Source organism: Aquila chrysaetos, chromosome 24, assembly GCF_900496995.4.
Source record: "Aquila chrysaetos chrysaetos chromosome 24, bAquChr1.4, whole genome shotgun sequence".
NCBI lineage: Eukaryota > Metazoa > Chordata > Aves > Accipitriformes > Accipitridae > Aquila > Aquila chrysaetos.
In genome coordinates, this window is record NC_044027.1 from 10107617 (window position 1) to 10130060 (window position 22444).

General features: G+C 48.0%; 1 protein-coding gene across 14 annotated transcripts in view; it reads left to right on the forward strand.

The window, feature by feature from the left end:
• EHMT1 (euchromatic histone lysine methyltransferase 1) overlaps positions 1-20825 on the forward strand; it is a 123512-nt gene extending 102687 nt beyond the window's left edge. For all 14 annotated transcript variants that reach the window (XM_030000060.2, XM_041119839.1, XM_030000069.2 and 11 more), the window contains 11 exons: positions 1651-1752; positions 2540-2644; positions 5331-5485; positions 6297-6464; positions 6851-6995; positions 7994-8071; positions 9242-9357; positions 12207-12293; positions 16739-16817; positions 19753-19928; positions 20216-20825. In XM_030000060.2, coding sequence (XP_029855920.1) covers positions 1651-1752; positions 2540-2644; positions 5331-5485; positions 6297-6464; positions 6851-6995; positions 7994-8071; positions 9242-9357; positions 12207-12293; positions 16739-16817; positions 19753-19928; positions 20216-20399 — 1395 coding nt within the window. In that variant the 3' untranslated portion in view covers positions 20400-20825. The remainder of the gene's footprint in view (positions 1-1650; positions 1753-2539; positions 2645-5330; positions 5486-6296; positions 6465-6850; positions 6996-7993; positions 8072-9241; positions 9358-12206; positions 12294-16738; positions 16818-19752; positions 19929-20215) is intronic.
• The last annotated feature ends 1619 nt before the right edge of the window (positions 20826-22444 follow it).

The window sequence follows — 22444 nt, forward strand, 5'->3', positions numbered from 1 at the left end:
ACAAGATGTCAAGTGCTGCCCACCCCGAGCCTTAAACGGATCCTTAGGAGCCTGGTTCTGAGCTGGGTAGGGGGAAAGGACAGGACAGGCACATGTGGGTTTATGCTGGCCACTGTCCCAAGTGTCTTGGAGCAATCCAGACATCTCTCACCTGATTTATTCCTGTAGAAGAGAAAAGAAGGGTTTTTTTGCTTCTAAAGGTAAAGGGAAGGAAAAAGATCCTGAGCTTGCAAAAGCAAATTAGAAGCCTGAGATCACGTCTGAAGTCTAGACTAGTTTATTATGTTAATTAGCTTCTTGCACGAAATTAGTCATCTTTTTGAAAGCAGCAACATCACAGTTTAAAATCAGCTCCAGCCATTTCAATGCGAAATCCGGACAGTAACTGCTGCGGGTGTATGCTGAGCCTGCCCAGCCTGGCCCTGCAGGACTGCTGGGTGGAGGGGATGCTGAGGACAGTGGTGGGCTGGGTGCCCCCAGGGCAAAGCTGTTGATCCTGTTAATAGGACGTCAAAGCCCCACTCAAAACCTACAGAAACTTTATATTAAAATATGCCTGCTCTCCATAGGGTTGAGAAGCTGCACTTGGCTTATGCTTATCTAAGGGGAAAGCTGTGGCATTATTCAGATGTGGCAGGCATTTATGGGGGTGTAGAAACCCCTTCTTTACTCCAAGAAGCCCACACAATGTAATCCCTGGCCGGAGACAGCCCATCCTTGCTCGGAGGGTTGCTCCCTAGCCCTGCGATGTGCTCTCCGCTCAGCTCTGTCCAAAAGCTCTTGCCTCTGAAGTTGCTTCCAGGGGCTTAGCTGGAAGGAGTCATTTTGGTTTTCAGTCTTTCATTTCCTCCTCCTTATTTCCTGGTCTCTGGGCCTTGCTATGTGCTAAGCTCTTGGGATATAAACACCTGATAAAAATCAGGCTCCAGCCTCGGAGATCTTTGGTGTTAGTGTGGGAGTGTCTCCGTCATGACTCACAGCCTGTCCATCTCCACCAGACCCTGTACTCTCAGCTCCCAAAGGCATTTTTCCTTTCAACCTTCGCAGTTGTTTTTTATCTCCATTCTCAGCGGTGGGCACGTTGGGGATTTGGTATCTAGGGAGGCTCCTAGCCCCTGTGCAGGACACCCCTTTGCCCTGCTGCCAGGTGCTGGGATAAGGCCTTGTGCTAATAAAACACAGCAAAAAAACCCTGTATAAATGGAGCATTTCAGGTTGAGACAAGGCTACTTTTCTGTTGTAAAGTGCAAGCTCTGCCTCTGTAAGGGATTTCTGGCTCCCCTTGGCTCTTCAGCGCACGGAGAGGAGTTGGAGGGGGTCTGCTGAGGAAGGGGAGCATCAGTCTGCCAGGGTTTCGGGTTGGTACCTTCCCTGTGCTTCACAAAGGCGTCTCTTCCCATAGCCTTTGCTCTCTCAGCCTCCTATTCTGTATGGGTTGCACCTCGGAGCTTTGTGTAAAGCTCCCTCTGCTCAGTGCTGGCATTGGTTGCTGCTGCTCTCTCCCCTCCTGGCAGCAGGCTGGGGGCTTTTGGAGTCCTCTGCTCCGTCTGTGAACTTCTCTGGTGTTCCTAAGCATCACTGGTGTCATGCAGACATGGGAAGCACTGGGAAGAGATGTCCCCTGAGTGCTTGTTCTGTGGTTGTGTCCAGGATGCGGAGGGCTCCACGTGTCTGCACTTGGCTGCCAAGAAGGGGCACTACGACATTGTTCAGTACCTCCTCTCCAATGGCAAGATGGATGTCAACTGCCAGGTAAGGCCTTTCTGCAAGGGGCAGAAGCTGCTCTTCTCAGGTCACGACCCAAGTCTCAGCACCGTGCTGTCTGTGCAGTGGTTACTCAAATACAGTCCTGCTGCTGGGGGGCAGCTGAAAAACATCATAGGATGACGGTGCGATGGGCATCCTGGTCTGCCAAAGAAGGCAATCCCCTCCACTGACCTCATGGAAACTTCTCTTCCATGAGCCTTGATTTGCAGTTTCTCCTTGACCCTGAATTAGCTGGTGGGGCCTGTTGCTCGAGGGTGTCACTGGGCTCCTCCTAGCAGGGCGTGGTGGGATCATGGACATGCTGTGGGATGGGTTGAGCCTGGCACTTGCCATCACAGAGCTTATCCACTGCCGTGGGGTGAGGCAGTGCTGCATTGGGGTTCCTCGTTCTGGGGGAAGGCCAGCTCCCCCAGGCTTCTCAGGGAGCTTTTGTAAGAGCTTTTACACGAGCTGGAGGTTCGTTATGCCTTTTGGACAGTCAGCTGTATTTGAATGACCTGGATATCAATTGCCAGTGTGCTGAGCTGCCAATAAACTCTGGCCTGCTGAGGCGTGTTGGTTCAAATCACACTGGGCTCTGCAGGACACTGAGGGACCTCTCCCTGCAGCAGTGTAGACCAAAGGAGAGTGATGAGACAGACCTGAGGAGGGAAGGGGGTCTGTGGCTCCCAGGCAAAGTGCACCCTGCTGTGGCTGCCAAGCGGCTTGTGAAGCCAGCAGGAGACCATCTTGCCCATTCTGCATGTCTCACCCTTTCCTTTTCCTCCCATAGGATGATGGAGGCTGGACGCCGATGATCTGGGCCACCGAGTACAAGCATATTGAGCTGGTGAAGCTGCTGCTTGCGAAGGGGTCAGACATCAACATCCGCGACAATGTAAGGTTCTTCCTGGAATCTGTTTCAGAAATTAACAACGATCTCTGTTGAAAAACCAAACAAGCCCGAGGAAGCTGATTTTGGGTTCAATGCAGGGAGGTCCAGTGGTCCCTTGACACAGGTGGTTTGGGGCAGTGAGTGAACAGTGTTTGGTGGGAGAAATTTCCTCCATATTCTGGGAAGAAGTTTACAAGCTGGCGAGAAGTCCTTTTCCTCCAGCTCTTTGTGACATAGCCCATAAGGATGCTGTACATAATGGTGCAGGCTGTAGTCAGCTCTGTTCCTCACTGCTTCTAATCCACCTGGGCCCACTGTACTGCCACTTGGATGCTGCACCAAGCAGATCCTCCTTGAGTCCAGACTTAGCAGCTCCATGTTGGTCACAGGCTAGTATGCACTGGGCATGGGTTAGGGTTAGGGGCATCCTGCGTGCCATTTGAGGGGCATAAGTTTGTACTTGTGTTTTCTGAATGGATTGAGCAGACACTCTGCCAGCAAGTATCACAAGCCTGGCTTTTCCTAGGCATAACAGGCACATAGCCACCAACGTGGACAGAGCGTGCCCAGGCTGGTGGCTCAGTGTGCTGGAGCTGGCTCTTGGCCTGCTCTTCACCTCCGTAAATCCTGCTTGAGTGGGATGTACTCTGTATTTGAGTGCCTGGGAGCTCTGTGGGCCCAGCAGTGCTGTGTGTTGGGCTGTGCCAGCCGGTTTCACAGGGGCTTTCAAGTAAACAGAGAAGTTACAAGGGAGGTGCTGTCTCCTTTTTTCCCCAGTCATCCAGGTTTTTGTTCAGGAGACTCATTATAGCACTGCTCCTCCTCTTTTTTTCTCAGTAGTATATTTCTTGTTTTTTCCTTTCTGTCTCTAAGGATATTGAAACCCCCCCAGAAGTACCTGCAATGCAAGCTTGGGTGTGAACTGGGGTGTGATGCGCTGCTCCAGGCTTTGGCCTGTAGATGTGAGATAGGTTGATAAATGAAGGGTAACTGGCTTCACTGCTTTCTGCACAGAGTTGTTATAGTGAAGTATCTACCCCACCATCAGTTCACACTCTAGCATACCTCATGACAGTGTATTTTTTTGTCTGAGGCTCCTAGTGCTTTTTTAATCCAAGGTATATAAGCAGCTGGTTTGTATTTGTCTCCCTAAATGCCTTGTTTTTTGTCTTGGGTGCTAGCAGGGGTAGGTGCTGGCACACTTGTCTCACGGGGCTCAGAAAGGCTCCAGCTGTTCCTGAGGAGTTGCTGTCCCCAGTCTGAAAGCCCCTTCTCTGTAGGAGCCTCTATTTCCATGGTAGCTTAGATAGTTCCCAGGCAGGTCCAGATCTGATACTGTTCCTAAAAGCAAAAGTCAAGGCAAGAGAAGGGGGCTTTTTGGGTTGTTGCATTGCTTCAGAGCCCTAGTGCTGACTTTGAACAAAACTGACTTGTTTGATCTGTCACAGAAGCCTTTTGGCTACCAGTTACAAGATCACACATTAAATGATGAAAATCAGATCAGTCAACAATTTACTTGAAAGAAAAATACCCTCTTAGCAGATGTATGTATCGCATATCCGTTACTGTACCTACATTCAGTGTGTCCTGATTGCAGTCATTAAGAAGCAGTGTCACTTGTGCTGGGAAGCATCATATTCTGGGAGAAATGCTTTTGATTATAATTATGCTGCTGTTAGGCAGTAGCCGATGCAAGGCAAAGTAGTGAGTCTAGGTGTCTGTAACCTGTCTGCAGCAGCATGTGGTGTGCAATTGACAAGATTAATTTTTTCTGTAGATTGGTATGTGACGTGATTAGGGTTTTTTTCTGGATGTTACCATAATGGGAGGCAGAAGCCATGTAGAAAAAGGTCTCCCCACTCCCTTGTGTATGTCAATAGCCTCCCCATTTAAGGAAGGATCTAAGTTAAGTTGCAATGACTAAGAGATCCGCTTTATTTTTGCTTTTAAAAAAAAAAAGAAAAGAGAGAGAGAAAAGTTAGGTGATCATTACTATCATTGCACTGTTGTAACTGACGTCTTTAGAGCTTGTCATGGGAAAGGGTTCGAAGTGTGCTGCAAATTGCACTGTAACAGAAAACAGAGTATCATCGCTTAAAATATCTCCATCAAAAAGATGAGTGTTCAGCTATTTCTAGTGCTGCTAGTGAGAGATGAGTACATACAGTATTTAAGAGATGCCTGAAGTCGGATTGATTGCTTTCCCTGTGGCTCGTGGTTCGCATTCTAGCACCTTCATATACCCTGTAGCTTGTGCTGTGCCTTTTTCTCTTTAATTTTGTAGCACTGGGAGACATGCTAGCTTTCCTGTCTGGGCTGGGAAGCTCAGCTTCTAGCCTTTTCCAGCATGTTTGTTCATGTCTGTCACCTCTCTCGTGGATTGATCCAGATTGTTTTGTGGCTTAGAGACAGACGATTTGCCTGCGAGTATAAAGAAGGCGATGGACCGCTTTGTGTGCAGCCTCCCCGTCATTGGTGTGCGGAGGCGGCTGGAGTGAGAACTCCCTGCTCGTCTGTGCGGAGATTTCCCTGCCTGCCCTGGCAGTCCCAGCCAGAAAGAACAGTGTAGGGGAGGAGACTGCAAGCCACATGTAGCATGCTGCAGGTGTAGAGCTGAGGATGGTGAAGTCCCAAAGTGATAGGGTTTTAATGCACTAAACAGCGTCTACTCTGTTTCCTTTCCTTCCAGGAGGAAAATATTTGTTTGCACTGGGCTGCTTTTTCTGGCTGTGTTGACATAGCAGAGATACTGCTGGCTGCTAAGTGTGATTTACATGCAGTGAATATTCACGGGGACTCGCCCCTGCATATTGCAGCCAGAGAGAACCGCTACGAGTGTGTCGTGTAAGTACGGCTCCAGCCCTGCCACTTCTCTCCCTTCCCCTGGTCACTCCTTTCTACCTGGGTGCTGGCTGGCAAGCTTGGGAGATCCTTTGAAATGCCTTTGGCATTGAAGCACAAACCAAAATTGGGATGGAGGGCTTGTTTCTCCATTGCCCTGCTCGTAGGGGCGGTGGGTCTGAAATACTAGCTGCTGCCAGAGCTGGTGTAAAAAAGATCAGAAAACGTAGAGTGGTCCTGGAGTCTTGGGCAGAGGGCTTGAGGGGCTCAGCCTGGGCTTCCCAGCAGAAAGGTGTCAGGCGTCCTCGATTAAAGCTTTTTTTTTTTTCCACAACTAGCGTGGCATAATATGATAACAGGGCTTTTCCTTTGCTTCATCACTGCTATGAATAAAGTCATCATGTGTACTCACCAGAAGCTGGTGAGTATAAACAAGGGCCAAGTCCAATACCAGTTTCCTGTGGGACTCTTCCATTTCCAGCCTACTCTTCCCACCCCATATCTTTCCCCGCCAGAGAGTTTCAAGCCTGTCTGAAGTTAGGCTGGTACCAGCAAGGTACCTGTCATGCCTGAAGCAAGGCGAGGTTTGCCCAGAGCTCTCGTGAGTGCCTAGAGCTCCAGTCTGTGGCTTCTGCCAGCGCCTTCACGTAGAAGGATTCACTGAACCATGCTTAATAAAGAAAACTCAGGTGATTATTCACTACTACAGATTCTTCCTTGTCCCTTAAGGGCTGGCTGGAGGATGTGATTCAGCTCATTTTCCCCTTGCGCACTTTCTCTCGGGGGATGCTTATAATTTCTTGCTGTTTTGCAGTCTCTTTCTTTCCCGTGGCTCGGATGTCACTTTAAAGAACAAGGAGGGTGAGACTCCACTCCAGTGCTCCAGCCTTAACTCTCAGGTCTGGGTGGCCCTACAGATGAACAAGACTCTGAAAGAATCATCTACTGACAAGCCTGCCCAGATAGAGAAGGTTGTGAGCAGGTGAGAATAAGTCTGGCTCTGCTTGTGGGTCATGAAATAGAGCCCTTGCACAGGGGAGGCGGGGAGCCTGGTTTAAGAAAGGACTTCAAGTGCATGCTTAGCTTTTTAAAGTGGTGTGAAGGTCAGTGTGAGCTTAGCAAGAGCTAAGCACGTGCTGATTCAGACGTGGTTTGTAAATTCATCCTCCAAATGGAAGTATTTGCAAGCACAAAGAACAATCTGTAAGGCAGGGTGGAAAAAAATGAACTCTGTTCTAGCCTGAATTGCTTTCAGGCTTTGAATGCTCAGTGATCAAAGGCAGTAATTCTGCCCCAGGATGGCATTTGAATGGCCCCTTGTTTGGAGGAGCTTTTCTTCTGTGACTATTCTCTTTCTCCCACTGACAGAGACATCGCCCGGGGTTATGAGCGGATCCCGATTCCCTGCGTCAATTCAGTGGACAGCGAGCCTTGTCCTAGCAACTACAAATATGTTTCGCAAAACTGCGTCACCTCCCCGATGGACATTGATAGAAACATCACTCATTTACAGGTGAGGGATCATGTATATCCACATATTTTTCCTGTCCTGCTGTGTGCATTCAGAGATGTTGCAGTGCACTGCACCTCAGAACAGGTTTTGCATTCAAAATGGGATTGTCTAGTCCTAATATTGCCATGAAATTTCAGCTAAGGCTGTAGTCCTTAACTCCAGCTCTTGCTGTAGGAGATGGGATTCTGCTTTTCTTCATTTCTGAGTCTTAAGCTAACCTCTGTGTCAGCTGTGTGCTGTAGGATCAGCCATCTGGTGCTGGCTGATGTGGCTCCCATTTATCCTGTTCCTCTGTTCTGTATCTGGAGAATTAGTGAGTTGTTGGGAGACCTTCCTCATGCTGTCTTCCTACTGACTGCAGTATCCAGGACAAGGTCTTCATTGTGATACTGGAACTCCTCAAAAGACTGGGTTGTGAAAGCAGAGGTGGGGAAGCATAGGGTGAAGGTGACCCCTCTCTGGGGGTGGCTGAGTTGGTGGGTAGGTGGTCTCTCGGGTGGCTGAAGTGAACTTCCCATGCCCAAGCCCTGTTGTGCAGCAGCTGGTGGTGGGACTCTGTTGGCTTGGGGAGTGCTGGGGAAGCAGCCAGCTGGAGCACCCGTGTGGGAAGAAGCAAGCAGCAGGGGAGGACTGAGACATCATGTTGCATCATCTCCCAGCTCTGGTCCCTTCTTGGAGCTTTCATTGTCCTCAGATGTGGAGTACAGCTCATAGGGCATGGAGGAAGATTAGTAACACAGGGGGACATCCTCTCATGAGAAATGAAGATGGCTCAGTATGAGATCCTTTCCTGAAAGCTGGGGTCCTTTGACGTTCATTGCACACAGAAATAAATAATGGAGTAAAAAGGCCACTGATGAGGCTGGTTATCTTTCTGGCTAATAAGCTGCAGCAGGAGAAGGTGCAGACTTGTCATTTCCTCTCTGACCCGGTCACAGAAGTTGCTCTTTCGGTTATGTGTGAGTGGCGTGGAGTTAACACCTCTTCTTCTCTTCCAGTATTGTGTATGTATAGATGACTGCTCCTCCAGTAACTGCATGTGTGGCCAGCTCAGTATGCGCTGCTGGTATGATAAGGTGAGGACACAGAACCTCCTGTTGGGTTAGACCAGCGTTTGCAAGCTGAACTTCACACATATCAGGGTTTATAGTAATACCTTAAAAACAATTCCTTGCACAGCTCCTCTACTTTTTGTTTTGAAGCCTGAAGTTGTAGTCTCAGCTTTGAGATGAATGTGATAATAACAAAATGCGTGCTCGGGGAAGCTTTTCTAGTTTTATTTATTTGTGTTACTGTCATGCCAACTGAGCCATTAGTTATACGCAGGTGATAGAGAGCATTTAATAATCCATGCGTGAAATCAGCTTCCATTTCAGAGCAACACAGAAAATGCTGTAATATGTAAACAAGGGGAGGGTAGTAGAGATATTTTTTTTGCCTGCTTGTATTTATTGTGATCCTTCCGGATGAAGGCAAAGTAAAGACGCAACATTGCCAGAAGCCGGGTTTGTTTTGGGTAAGTATGCTTCAGTCCTCCGGGGAGGTTTTGAGGTTAATATTTGGACAGGTTCTGCTAAGATCAGAAGTTCTGTGAATCCCTGCAAGTTTCTCCCAGGGGGAATATTGGCATCTTTCTTTGCTTTGTAGCCATTTTATTTACACATTAATAGGTGATTACATCTTTCAAGCCTTAAAAGCCAAATTTGTTAAATATAATGAACTGCATCTATTGCTTCCTTAATCCTATATAGTTGGTAAATAATTGGGTTGTATCTTTTTTGGGAGTGTTATTTGGGAGGATAATGTGGTTCTCAGAACTTGGGTATACTGGCCTTGTACTCTGCAAGTTTAGGCTTTATTCCAGAGACAGACTAAGCATCCGCTTCTCCTCTCCAGCACTGCAAAATGATAATAATGATGATGCACATTCGTTTTTTTGCACGGCACTGTAAGATATTTCTTTTGGTGGTGTGTAGGGTGATGGCAGGCAGCAAAAATCTGGATAGCCTCTTGCTGCTTGTCAGCTGTCAGTGATAGTGGCAAGTGTGCCACTGTCAGGGTGGAGCAAAACTGCTGGAGAAGTTGAGGTCTGATGCTGGTTTTGGGGAGGTTGCGGCATGCCTCCACCTTGGGGTTCTCTGGCCTGTTTTTACACTCAGGCAAATTTCTGCTCTTGGCCTGCCTCTGATTTGGAGGGGTCACAGGAACAGACAACTAACCCAGTCTTGAATGCCTCTCCTCTTCAGGATGGCCGACTCCTGCCTGAATTCAACATGGCTGAGCCACCACTGATCTTTGAGTGTAATCACGCGTGCTCGTGCTGGCGAACCTGTAGGAACCGGGTGGTGCAGAATGGGCTCAGGTGAGAAGGAGGATCCAAAAGCAGCTTATCTTGGCAAGACCAACACCAAACTCCTGAGCTTTCTAGCTCTCTATTCACACAGCTCACCCATAAACCCACAAAACCCCAGGACTTCCCGAGATAAGACAGAAGCTGGGGCAGGTGCCACCACACAGTGGTGGGATGCAAGTGGGTTCCTGTGTGCTGCCAGTGGGAATGAAACAGCAGCGGGTTGATGAGCTCAATTAATATTTGCACCCTGCCCCCATCACCGTCACGTGGGAACTGTTGTGTTCTATCATCAGCCTGACCATAAAATATATAAATGGTTTGTGGGCTTGCATGAACAGCCTAGATGTAACTTCTCAGGTGGAGATCTGTGAGGAAAATAACAGCAACAGAAACTGTAGAGCCTTAATTTAGAAGATCTTGTAAGTTAGCAGTCTGTATTAGGCCGCACCTCGAGTGCTGTGTTCAGTTTTGGGCCCCTCACTACAGGAAAGACGTGGAGGTGCTGGAGCGTGTCCAGAGAAGGGCAGCCAAGTTGGTGAGGGGCCTGGAGCACAAGTCTTATGAGGAGCGGCTGAGGGAGCTGGGGCTGTTTAGTCTGGAGAAGAGGAGGCTGAGGGGAGACCTTATCGCTCTCTACAACCACCTGAAGGGGGGTTGCAGTGAGGTGGGTGCTGGTCTCTTCTGTCAGGTGGCTGGAGATAGGACGAGACGAAATGGCCTCAAGTTGCGGCAAGGGAGATTTAGGTTGGATATTAGGAAAAATTTCTTTACTGAGAGGGTTGTCAGTCATTGGAATAGGCTGCCCAGGGAAGTGGTTGGGTCACCATCCCTGGAGGTATTCAAAAAGCACGTAGACAAGGTACTCCAGAACATGGTTTAGTGGGCATGGATGGTGGTTGGACTCGATGATCTTGAAGGTCTTTTCCAACCTAAATGATTCTATGATTCTATGTATTAGAAATATAGGCCAGCATGCCCAAACTTGGCTGCTTAAAGTTTCCAAGTTATTGGCATGACTCCCCCTGAATTGGATACCTGAATACCTGTTGGCCTCGGTGCTGCAGATTAGGCTGTTAGGATTTTGATGCCGGGCTAAACCCATAAATGTTTAGTTTTGGACCTCTGCTATGGAGAAATTTGCCACTGCACTAACTTCGAAGGAATCCCACTGGAAAAAAGACTTTTGTAAATTTTTTGTAGTACTGACAACACTTTTTTTGCAAGCTTTGTAGTTTCAATGACATTTTGCAATGTTAAAAATAAGTAAGGAAAAAGCTCGATGTGTTTCCACAGAACTTTACCTCTCTCTGGTTTTCCCTGCCAAGCTCCAGAGCTCCGGTGTCTACGTGGGTGTTTATTTAGGAGCTGTACAGCTAGAGCTGTTGCTTTTGCATTTTTTCCTTGCTAAAGTGGTTTTCTGAAAGGTGGGAAGAGTTGGAAACCCAACCATGAGCCTGGGAGAGTGACTCTGTTGGGAAGCTGGAGGTGAGGTCAGGTGCTTGGCAGAGCTATGCTTGAGGTCCCTGGGGAGGCAGCGGAGGAAACCTCCTGCGTTTGGGCTGCAGCGTGACACATGGGTGCTCCCACTCTGTTTTCAGTGCTTCGTTTATCAGATTTGCTCCAAATTAACTCTGCTCGGCAGCACATGCATTTCCATCTGGCAGGCTGACCCAGCTCAGCTGGGAGGCTGAGATCGGAGCTGCAGTCCCGCTGCTGCCGGTGTCAGCCCCAACGGCAGAGCCTGAACCTGAGCTTGGCGCTCTGCTTTTGCTACGATGGACGAGGCAAAACATGGGGGAGCTTCCTCAAGCCTGAAATACAATGTTATAACCGGTTTCTCTGAGAGTGATCGTTCTCATGAAGTCATGTTTTGCCCTGGTGAAGGCTCCAGGAGCTGTGAGCAAATATGAAGAAATGCACAGCCCCTAGTTTGAGCTGACAGTGCAAGGAGGGAATGAGTGGGGGGAAGAGGAGAGAAGTACTGGAAAAAGCAACAGGGTGAAGTTAAGGTGAGCATCGGATTTCTCTTTATTCCGATAACAGTGTTGCTGAGAGTGGATTTTGGTTCCCTCGGGGACAGAGCAAGCCTTCCCTAGCCCTGGAGACTGTTCATCCTGCACTTAACTCAAGTTCTGGCTGAGCAGGAGGCAGAATGACTTACAGGATTGTTTCTCTGCCTATAAACTCCATCAGTAAAATTCCACAGAGCAGCTATTACACCAAGAAGTTTCAAGTTGCAGCGTTTCTTCCTTGTCTTTCAGCCAGGGAGCTGGATATGATGGAGTTGCTAAATGCACTGGCCTCAGCAGAGGGCAAAGGGATCAGAGCACTTAGCTGAAGGTGTTCTTAATTCACTGTAAGCTCCCTGCCTTCCCCCTGCAGCACCCCTCCCTGCAGAGCTATATTGCCTTGAGTCCCCTTCCACCTTCCCTGCCTTCCCCCAAGTGCGGGGTGTGTTCATGAAAGGGAAAAGAAATGCTGGTGGTGGGATTCTGGTATCCCATGTGTAAATCATGAACGGTGTAACCACAGAGAGCATCCAGTCCCATAATCTCTTCCCCAGTCCCTAGGTGTGCAGCTTGCAAGGTGCAGCTGGGCAGGGAGAAGGGGTTGGTGGACACCTGTCCCTTGTCCCCAGGCAGTTTCCATTGAGCATCTGCCCACACGCTCAGAGCAGTGGTGGGAGTGGAGAGTACCCGCAATGGTGCCAGCGTGAGAACTGGGGGATTGAATATTGAAATCATCTTTGAGTTTGTGGTGATGGAAGGTTGCTGGCTTTTTTGCTCATCTCTCTATGAAAATTCATTGTCTTTCTGCAGAGTGCTGCCATTAACGTGGCTTCCTTTCCTCTTTTCCAGGACTCGATTGCAGCTTTATCGGACACAAAAGATGGGCTGGGGTGTGCGAACAATGCAAGACATTCCACTGGGAACCTTTGTGTGCGAGTAAGTTATTCAGCTTTCATTAGCTCAAGCAAATGCATTGCTTCCCGAGGGCTGGGATGGTCTCTCCTCTTTAAGGAGAGGTTTTCATGCAAATCAAATTGGCATTGAGCTGAGCTGCTTGCCCTCAGTCAGAGGTTTCCTGACTCCATTTCCTGCTCTGTTTGTCCTTTTCCTCATAGCATGGAGCTTTCTCCACCCCTCTCTGTCTTGCTGGGATCTGTGCTCAGCTCTCTTACCCCTCTGAAACACAAGCAACAGGGGAAAAACGGATTTGAGTTGGGCTGCAAATGTGCTCAACTCACATGTTCACCCTGGATGTGGGACACTTAAGGCCAAGGCAATTTGGAACAACTTTTTTATATTGGACCTTTTTCTGTTTCAATACTGACTTCTCAAGAGGTTTTCCAGTGTCACAGCTCTGGCTTTAGTCTGATTCAGCAAAACAGTAAAGCACTTGGCGTTAAGCACATGTTTCAGCCCTGATTCAATAAAGTACTTAAGATCAAAAATGGTCACATTTATGTCACGTGAAGAAACTGGGGTTGAACCCCACGGTTTTTAGGCTTTGAAGTGGTATATGTACTTTATTAAATATTCGGAAAGTATTTTCTTCATTGCAATACTACAGTGAGTTAAGGCCTTCTAAATAACGCTTGACTCGTGCCCTTCACGGAGATAGGTGCTGGGGTTTTTTAGAACTAGTTTTCGATGTTTTATAGAATTGGGGTGGGGGATTGAGGAAAATCATTGCAGAATTTTAAAAAAAGGAAAAGAAAAATCTGCACTGAGTCAGCCAAGTATTTCTTCCATGTTAGGAGCTGCCAGACGATAGAATGTTTTTTCGGAGGTAAAGCTTAAAACTGCTTTTTGTGGGGAGCGTCTCAAGTCTGTCTTCAGGTGGGGCTTCCTGTTAAGTACCAGCGGCCTCTGTGTCCTGGTTCAGGGCCCAGAGATGAGCCAGAGCCTGCAAGCAAACTGCTCCCAGACAAAAAAGGCACTGACTAAACCAAATCCTACTGGAATGCTAATATGTGAGAGGACTAAGCAGTGGTGAATAGGCAGCCCAAGGAAGCGGGGCAGCCCTGCGTGTAATGCGTGTAATTAACACAGACGAGCACAGATCAGAGCTGATGGGGTTCAGATACCACAACCATGCTTAACTCTTCCCTCCACCCTTGCCAGGAGCTGCTGACACTGTTTCAGTGGTAGGCGCTGTCTTCTTCATTATCTAAATGAGCCACATACTAAAAAGCTGAGCTAATTTATGTCTTGCCTGTGCATGTTCCTCCTTGTCCCCGTCACACTCTCACACACACACACACACACACACACACACACACACGTTATTTACTCAACTCACCAGCTCCAGTCCTTCTCTCCTCCTCAAGCCAGCTGCACTGATGTCCTTCCTGTGAGTCTTTGTGTGCCACCTATATATTTGGTTTCCTCATCTCTGGCAAAGAAGCCCCTGTGCTGGCAGTGCTTGGAGGCTGCTTGCACATAGCATCTTCAAGGATTGGCTCTTGTGGAAGAGCATTTTGCATTAAACGTTTGGATTAGAGTCCTGAGTGGGTACTCTGCTTTGGAAGGAGGATAATTGTATTGGTGTAAGATGACTTTTATTCCATAATTTTTCACGTATGCCTGCATGGGATGCAAATGTGGAATATTGTCACAGTGCTTTTATTTTGCAAAACTCTGCTGGTCCCGACTGTTTCTGTGGGTAAATGCCTGCCTTACACACATACTGCTTTTCAGCCTGCTCTGTACTTCAAATACCGTTCAACTTTTCTCTGTAATCACTCCAAAAATGGTTTCCCTTTCTGTTTCTGCCTGCAGGCTGTCCCTCTGGCAGCCCGCAGCAGCTTCTGTAGGGAGCGTTTAGCAGTGCTCAGAGCAGTTTGGCAGCTGGGAGCAAGGCCCGGCTAGAGAGGTGGCCAGCCAGCTCTCCCACCGTCATCTCCAGGGCTCCCCAGACCCCAGTTGCTCCAGAGCCTTTGGCTACTCCAGACCCTCCTACTAACAGCCTCCAGTACCTTCAGCACGGTCCTGGAAGCAGCAGCTTAGTGAGGGGAGATGCAGCAGCATCGTCCTCCCTGCCCTGCCAAGCTTCCAGGGAGTTTTTAGGCTCTGCCACTGGCAGATGCTCAGGAGACTGGTGTGCTCGGTGCAGGTTTCTCTCTGACCTCCAAATTTGTCACTGCTCAGAAGTTGCTGTTGCTCACCCTGTGCTGACATTGCTGTGGGTTGTTTTGAATCTGCTGTGTTCATGCTTGGTTGTTAGATGGTGTAACTGCTCATTCTGGAAATGGCACAGCTGGTTAAAGGCTTTTATTGGAGAGGCTGTGAAGTAGTGTAATGCGGAAACCAGACGTTTGTGAGGATCTGGTCTGTTCCTTTCGGTGCACGTCCATTACACGGTTTCCAAATATTTCATTTCTGTACAAAGCAGTGATGCTCTACTGAGATACCATCTGCAGTGAGCCAGGCATTTTAGCCACACCTTCAGCCAGAGAAGCCCTAGACGTCCCGTCTCCCACACTCCTTGGAAAATGCTGGAGCCTGTGCTAGGGACTTCTTGTTGCTCTTGATTTTTCATGGAGTGCACACTGATCTTGTGGTGATGAGTGGCAGTGTAGACCTCTGAGATGTAGTTACTTGCCATCAGCGTGCTGAACATTTTGCTGAGAAGAAAGATACTGTCCTGACTTGAGGAGCCCTTCAATGAAGGGGCTGATGGTTCCGCTCTTTTTTGGGTAGCAATATGTACCTCTTGCACATCCTTCCATAACTTTGGACCTGGGAAATTAGGGAAACACTTGTATCTGTGAGCAGTCCTGGAAAGGAAATGAGTTGCAGGAATAGTCTTTAAAGGAACATCAAAACAACATTTTTTTTAATTAGATTGAGGTTTTTTGTTTCACTGAGCTGTAAACCTGAAGTGGCTGTCCCTGAGCAGAGTGCCTCTCTGTGCAGCATTATTCAGCTGTTTCTCAGCTGCCGCTGGCTACTGTGCCATGCTACAGCAATTTCTCTCCCTCTCTGGCCATCATCTTCCTATTGCTTTAGGTCACCAACAAGCGTGTGATTTCCAGTAATGCCGCAGCCTTACGGGAGCGCTTAATAAATAACAGGATGCAGCAGGGGCAAACAGGAGGATCACACGCGGCGGCAGCCTCCTGTTCAGGCAGAGCAGCTTGGCCAGATCTCTCAGATTTGGGAACTGCAGCCAAACGATCCCTTGTCACAGAGTGCGTGGGTCCTCTCCAGGTTAATGTTTTGTGGCTCTCCTCTTCCCCAGCCCTGGAGTTAAATGCTGCCTTGAGCCACAGGGGGAAATGGATACGGTTGGTTAACACTTCAAAAATGCCTTGAGAGCTGCAGAGGAATGCTGTGTTAATGGCTGCTGATCATGGAAGTCTCTGTTGATGCTGCGAAGAATATTTATTCGTATTGTGAATCCTTTGCTTATAATTAATTAGCATTGCATTGCAGACCAGGAAGACTTACACATCAGAATCTACTGTGCTGTTGCTTCTTTCTTGTATCCTCCCTCTGGCTCTTGTGTCTCTCCTCTTGTGTCTCTCTGATTACAAGCAAGGCAGGAAATGTTGAACCTTGACAGTCCAAAACTGTTCAAGATGGAGACAGGGAGACAAATGTGGGAACGCTAGTGCAGCAGGGACTCCTGCAACAAGGGGGTTTGCATCAAAACCAGCATCTGTCTGGGGTGTGAAAGGTGGTGTGTGTATTTAGACCTTCTCTAGCAAGCCAGGCCAAGCATGCACGTGCTTTGCGGTGCTTGGAGAACCTGGTTGTAATCTGCCTTGCACCTGGTTTGTTACTGGGATCACGGTTCTGATTTATTCTGGTTCAAGAGGGATTGCGAAAGAAGCCTAGATCCTTCCAGGGATCCTTCCAGGTTAGGTTACGCCTGAGACTTTTAAAACAAAACTTTTAAGGTATGTAGCCTATGTAATCAGTCAAAATACCCTGGAAAATACAGAAAGGATAGACACAAACATTTTGTTTTGGGATGTAAACAGCACAAGCACTGCAGTGGTTTATAGCAGAGCCAGGGCGTGAGTCTAACCATGAACATAAGGAGAACTGGATTAACGTGTTGATCTTGGCCAACAAAGAGGTTTGCAAAAGAAAACATAGTCCTCGGGAAAAAGTAAATTTTGTTGGAAGTAAGACTCTGTTTTTAATATTAAAAGCGTTGCCCTGAAAAGACAGAGTTTGGAGCCAGATTTTAGCTGCTGTAAGTTGGCAAAGCTCAGTTTGCCCAGGTGGCTCTAAGATGACCTGCACTGCTAAGGCTGTGGGTTGTCATCTGTGGCTGGGCTGGATCCCTTTCTTTCCCTCTTCCCAGAAAGAAATGTTTAAACCCAAGCTTGTGATTGCATGAGCATCTTATTTCTGCCTTTCCTGTTTGTCCACAGGTACGTTGGTGAGCTGATATCTGATTCCGAGGCAGACGTCCGTGAAGAGGACTCTTACCTCTTCGACCTTGACAACAAGGTACTGTATCTGAAGGTATCTAATGAGACAAACCCAAGGTCTTGCCTCTCCAAAACAGCAAAGAGAATATTTGTCTCCATCTTGTTGTACAGCACAATCTGAAAGCCTGCAAAGAGGAGAACTGCATCCTCTCTGCATTCTAGTCAAAATATAGAGTGGTTGAGGTAAGGCTTAGGGCTTGTTAAAATGGTAACAGAGCCCAGCAGCACTGGGCCGCCGCAGTACGTGCTGCCCACACCAGTTTTGATGCGAGATGCTCTTATGTCAAAACTGTTTGGGCATCCTGAGTTCAGTTGCTCAGTTTTTGATACTCAAGTGTGTATGTGCAGGCTTGCAGCTGTGTTGATTGGCAGCTCTGTAAGCTCTTCATAAAAAGGTGAGCTGGAAGACTGACACCCCCCCTCCCTGTTTGCTTATAAAGGGATCCATCAGATACCCTGGCAGGGACTTTAGGCTTGTTCTGCTGGTAGTTATCCTGCACTGCTCTGTGGAGGGCTGTCTCAGAGCAGAAATCTTGCTTTTAAAAGTGCGATCTAAAGCTTTTAAGCAAGGCCATCACTTCAGACTTCCCTTGGGAAAGGAGAAGAGGAGAAAGGTGAGCTGGGGACTCAGAGGAGTGGGGTGGCTTCCAAGGAAGGCTGTAAAACAGTCTCTGTCTTGTTTCTGTCATCAGCTAGTGACAAAGAAGCTTTGCTTTATTTTTTTGCCCTGTTTTCTTTTTTTTTAAAGCAACACACATTCAACAGCTGAAAAAAAGATAAGTAATCAGTCTTGTAGTCAGTGTGAAAACAGCGGGGTCAAACTGTAATTAAGAAGTTAAAAAGCAGCAGGGACTTCAACCTGGTTTGTGCGTTTATGAGCAAGAGCCCACCTGGGCCTTGCCTTGCCTTTAGGTTAGCCCCTGGCTGCCTGCCTTGAGGGAGAACCTCTGCGTTTGCTCTTACAAAGCCTTCAGTGAAGCAAGGAGGGAGACCTAAGTACAGGCATAAGCATCATCTTTTTTCAGGGTTATCTTCAAAGTGGAGCATCTGTAGAAAACCAGGCACCAAGTCATGGAGGTATTATTAAAAGAAGCTCATCGGGCCAGGCGGAGGAGGGCAGGGCAGAGCCAGCTGGGTCCTGTGGCCTTCTGAGTGATGGGAGATTACTAAGAGCGTGAACCTCAACCCTGGGAGAGGCATCCTTGGGTCCTGGTGTGCCTCAAAGGAGTGGCCTGAATGGGCTTGTGCTGTAGTGAGAGTTGTTGGGTGGTCATTTCTGTTGTCCCTGTTCCTTGAGTTGTCACTCAAGGCCATGTGCATGGTGAATCGTTCAGTGTGACAGGTCCCGTAGTCATATCCCATTCCAGATCTGAAAGAGGGCAAACATCAAACAGCCAAAACTTAACTGCCATTGCTGGGTTTCCAGGAGGAAGACATAGCACAATAGATGCTCTCTGAGCTTCCACTGGTTAAAGGGATAGTTTTGTTGTCTCTGTACTAGAGAGCTGGAAAAAACCACACTATTTCTGGGAAGGACAAGGTTGAGTTTTAGCTGGTGTGATTGCTTTCTGTTCATGTCAAGCCACCCCTTTCCCACACGCGAGCCCGTCCTCTGCAGCCCTTGCTCACACACTTGGCCAGCCCTGCTGCGCTCCATCAAGGAGAGGCAGCGGTTGGCTGCGTGCTGCTGCATCTGTGTGACCCCTGCCTGCCTGCAGGCAAGAAGGGCTTTCTCTGGGCATCTTCCCTTCTAAGAAACCCCAGTGCCTTCCCACTCTTGAGAAGGAGACTCATCTCATCCCAGAGCAGGTTCACAGTTTCTCCCCTTTCTCCCCAGTTGCCACTGTGTGACTCTTAGTTCCCAAAACCCTCCATAGCAAGGTGGGAAGCAGTTTGCCGTGGGACTTCTCCTCCTCAGCAGCTTCACAGTGAGGACGCTGCCTGTGTCGGTCAAGGCAGCAGGCTCCTTTCTCGAGAAACACCTCTTGACTTGCATGGTGGAGAGCTCGGATCTTTCCAGATGGTCACTAGATGTGGTAGTGGGTGATGTTGTCCTCACCAACCATGGCATTTCCATGGATGAAAGTGAGGGGGTGATGGGAATTACTTACAATTGAAATTAGAGCTGGTAACACCGTGTGTGAAATGGGACCATGTGGGCTGACACCTCCCCCAGTTGTTGGGACATCTTCCCTGGGCTCCTGCATCAGTCGGGTGGTGTGATCTGGCACAGCTCATCCATTAACGATTGCAAGGTGCTTGCCCAAAAGGGAGTTTGAGCACCGCTAATGGATCCTTTTGCTTTTGGCCTCCTTGCAACTGAAATTAGCTTCTGTAATTAAAGTCTCTGCTTTGCACAGTCATTCTCTGCTGGAATAAAAAAGCCCTGAGGGGGGTTCTTTTATTTTCAAGGAAAACAAAATATTACTGCTCTCTGGGCTCTCTGGAAAGGGAATTTCTGTGTTCTCACTTTCACTTTTATCTGCAAAAACCAGTGTTTTCTCGAGGCTCTGGCTTTGCATTTCTTAGCTGTCATGTTCAATTAGAGGACAGAACAGATGCCTGTTCCGCTATCCAGTGGCTTTTACCCATAAGGTGTCTGTCTGCACCAAACATCAATCCCACTACGCCAAACTGGTGCTTTAGCAGAGCAGGACTGGGGAGAGCTGATGTGCCAGCCAGCGTCAAGGACATTTTAAAAGGTCTTTGGGCTTGTGGGGGCAGAGTGCTGTGCAGAAAACTCTATTTTCAGGGTACTGTTGAATAGAGAAGTATGTGTCTGTTTAGTCCTTTTAAACGCGCAGTGGGTGTCCTGCCCTGGTTGTTGTTCTTGAAACTCTCCAGAGTATTAGTGCAACGACCAATAGTTTTCTCATTTGTTTTATTTAAACAAGTAGCAGTAATAATACTAAACCCAACCTCATCTAATGAAAGATGCAACATTTCTCCTCTAGGATGGAGAGGTGTACTGCATAGATGCCCGTTTCTATGGCAACATCAGCCGCTTTATAAACCACCTCTGTGAGCCAAACCTCATCCCGGTGCGAGTCTTCATGTCGCATCAGGACCTCCGCTTTCCCAGGATCGCCTTCTTCAGCACGAGGCATATAGAAGCCGGAGAAGAAATCGGGTAGGTGCTGTCCCCAGGGCTGCCCTTCCCACGGGGAGCCACTGCCTCCCTCGGGGAAGGATGGATTGCAGAGGGACAAAAGCTCTGCTGCTCCCGAGCTGGTTCACTCCGTCTCTTTGCTCTCTGGGCCGTGTCCCCAGAGTCCCCCAGGAATCCTGCAAACACACTCCATCCCCTGAAGCTTTGCAAAAACCCAAATTGTGGCAGCACCGAGGATTGCTGACCCTGGCGCCTTGCTCTGCCCGCTTCTGCTTTGCAGTGACCCCATCTGTGTCTCTCTCTTGCAGCTTTGACTACGGAGATAGGTTCTGGGACATCAAAGGCAAATACTTCAGCTGTCAGTGCGGTTCACCCAAGTGCAAACACTCGAGCTCAGCGCTGGCCCAGCGGCAGGCGAGCACCTCGTCCCAGGACACGCAGGAAAACGGGCTCCCCGACACCAGCTCTGCCACGGCAGCCGGCCCCTTTTGAGGCTCCGCTCCCCAGAGACTGACTTGTTTTAACCCTATAGATTCACATACTGTCTGAATTTCCATTTAAAGAGAAAAAAAAAAATACGGAAAAAAAAAACCAAACCCCGCTCAAGGAAAGCCAAGGGTTCATGACACTTAGGGCTGTGCCACCGACTGTTACTTGAGGAATAAGTAAAAGCAAATCCCACCTTCGTGGTGTTGTTCTCCCCTCCCTGGTCCTGGAAAGCTGCTGGTTTTCACAGTTGTGTGTGGAGGGGTGGCTGTTGCGGTTTTTTTCCATGCGAGCTGTCCTGGCCTCCGTCTCTTAATGTGCTAAGTGTTGTCAGAGCCAAGGGAGAGCCGCCCGTCCTCCGACTATTGTTAATTGAATGGATCGCTCATGCCAAGTCATCTCCAGTTCACTTGTAATAAACTTTGAATACTTGATGGGACTTTCTTTCTAAAAGCCGGGGGGAGCGGGGAGGGGGAGGGAGGTGCTGGCGTTTGGGTTTGCTTGGCACAGCCCTGGGGCAGGTTCTGCTGGTTGGTTTTGTTGGTTTCTTGTTTGGTTTTTTGGTTGGTTTTTTTTTTTTTTTTTTTAACAACCATGAATTTCTCCCACGTCTCACAGGACGTTGCGGTGGGGCCTTTCCGTAGGAGCTAGAGGGCGTTTCTAACAAATACCCTCCGTATTACCAAATCCACTGGCTTTTTTCTCTTCTGATGAGAAGAAACCCACAGTCCTTACAATCCCTGTGGTCCCTGGCTCTCTCCCGAGCCAACCAGAGACACTTCCCCTAAGACCCCGCTCCCTCCCGGGCTTCCTCCGTTACAAACCAGCTGTCGTCTGCGCCGCTTGGCCGTGTTACTGTCTCAGTGTTCGGTTCATCCGTGGAAGGATTTCCCTCGCCCCGTCGCATTAGCGGTTTTAGAGAGCGAAGGTTGAAGGGGATTGTACAAGACACTAACTTCTTAAGAAAATCAGTTTTTTCTTTTTTTAAAAATAAAGTGAATGATATATATATTATAGAGAACCTCGACTTGCGTCCACCGGCTGGGGCAAACAGCAGACAGGACTTGTCACAGCAAGAAGATCCCAGATGCCACCAGCTCGCCTGTTCCCATCACTTTCTCAACGCTGGGCACCTTCGATTAATTTTTAAGCCACACGCTATGAGGTTTCGATAAACTGATTTATTTTTTACCATTACCGAAACATTGGGGACTAGCATTAAAAAGAAAAAAAAAACACACAAAAAAAAAAACCAAAACAAAAAAACCCCACAAAACGACAACAAAAAGAAACCACAAAACAAAACGGTGCTGATTCTGGTGTGATTTTTGCTCACCACGTGAATATAAACTATCAATTGTATAAAAAGAACAAAGTGATTTTAGTATAAAAATGCAGGAAAAAAACAAAACTTTTTTTAAATTGTTAGTATTGTAGTGTGAATAAATTTGCCATCACCTTTTGTGTGGTGGCTGGGCAGGTCATTATCTTAATTTTTTTTTTTTTTTGCATATATCTTTAAATACTGTAATTAGTGCAGTAACAGGTTTTTTTGTTCATCTCTTCTAGAACATTCATAATGCCGTCATGTTTATTATTATTATTTTTTTTCTGTTAATGTTTTTGACAGTTTTAAAGGAGCAGTCTTTTGGCTCTGATCATTTTCTTGTTCTGTTTTCAATGAAATCAATAAAAAAAAGGAAAAAAAAAGTGCTTTAAAAGGAGTTTGGCCTTTTTGTCTGCCTGCGGCGATGCCGCTGGGCTGGTGGGGATGGCACCGTGTGGGACTGGGGCGGCGGGGGCTGGTACTGGCACTTCCAGCCGGGGCTGAGCTTCTTATCCTTGGGCTTGAAAGGAAAATGAAAGTATAAAAAAACCCCCAAACTCTGCATAATTCCAAGCAAGGAAAAAGAAGCGTCGGTCTGTCTGTTTGCTTTTTGTTCTGGGGGGTTTTGGGGTTGTTTTTTAAATTTTGTATAATCCTTCAGTCTTAAAGTCATCCTATTTGGGAGCCTGGACTCGGGCAGCGGGGCGGGCGGTGCCGGTACCCA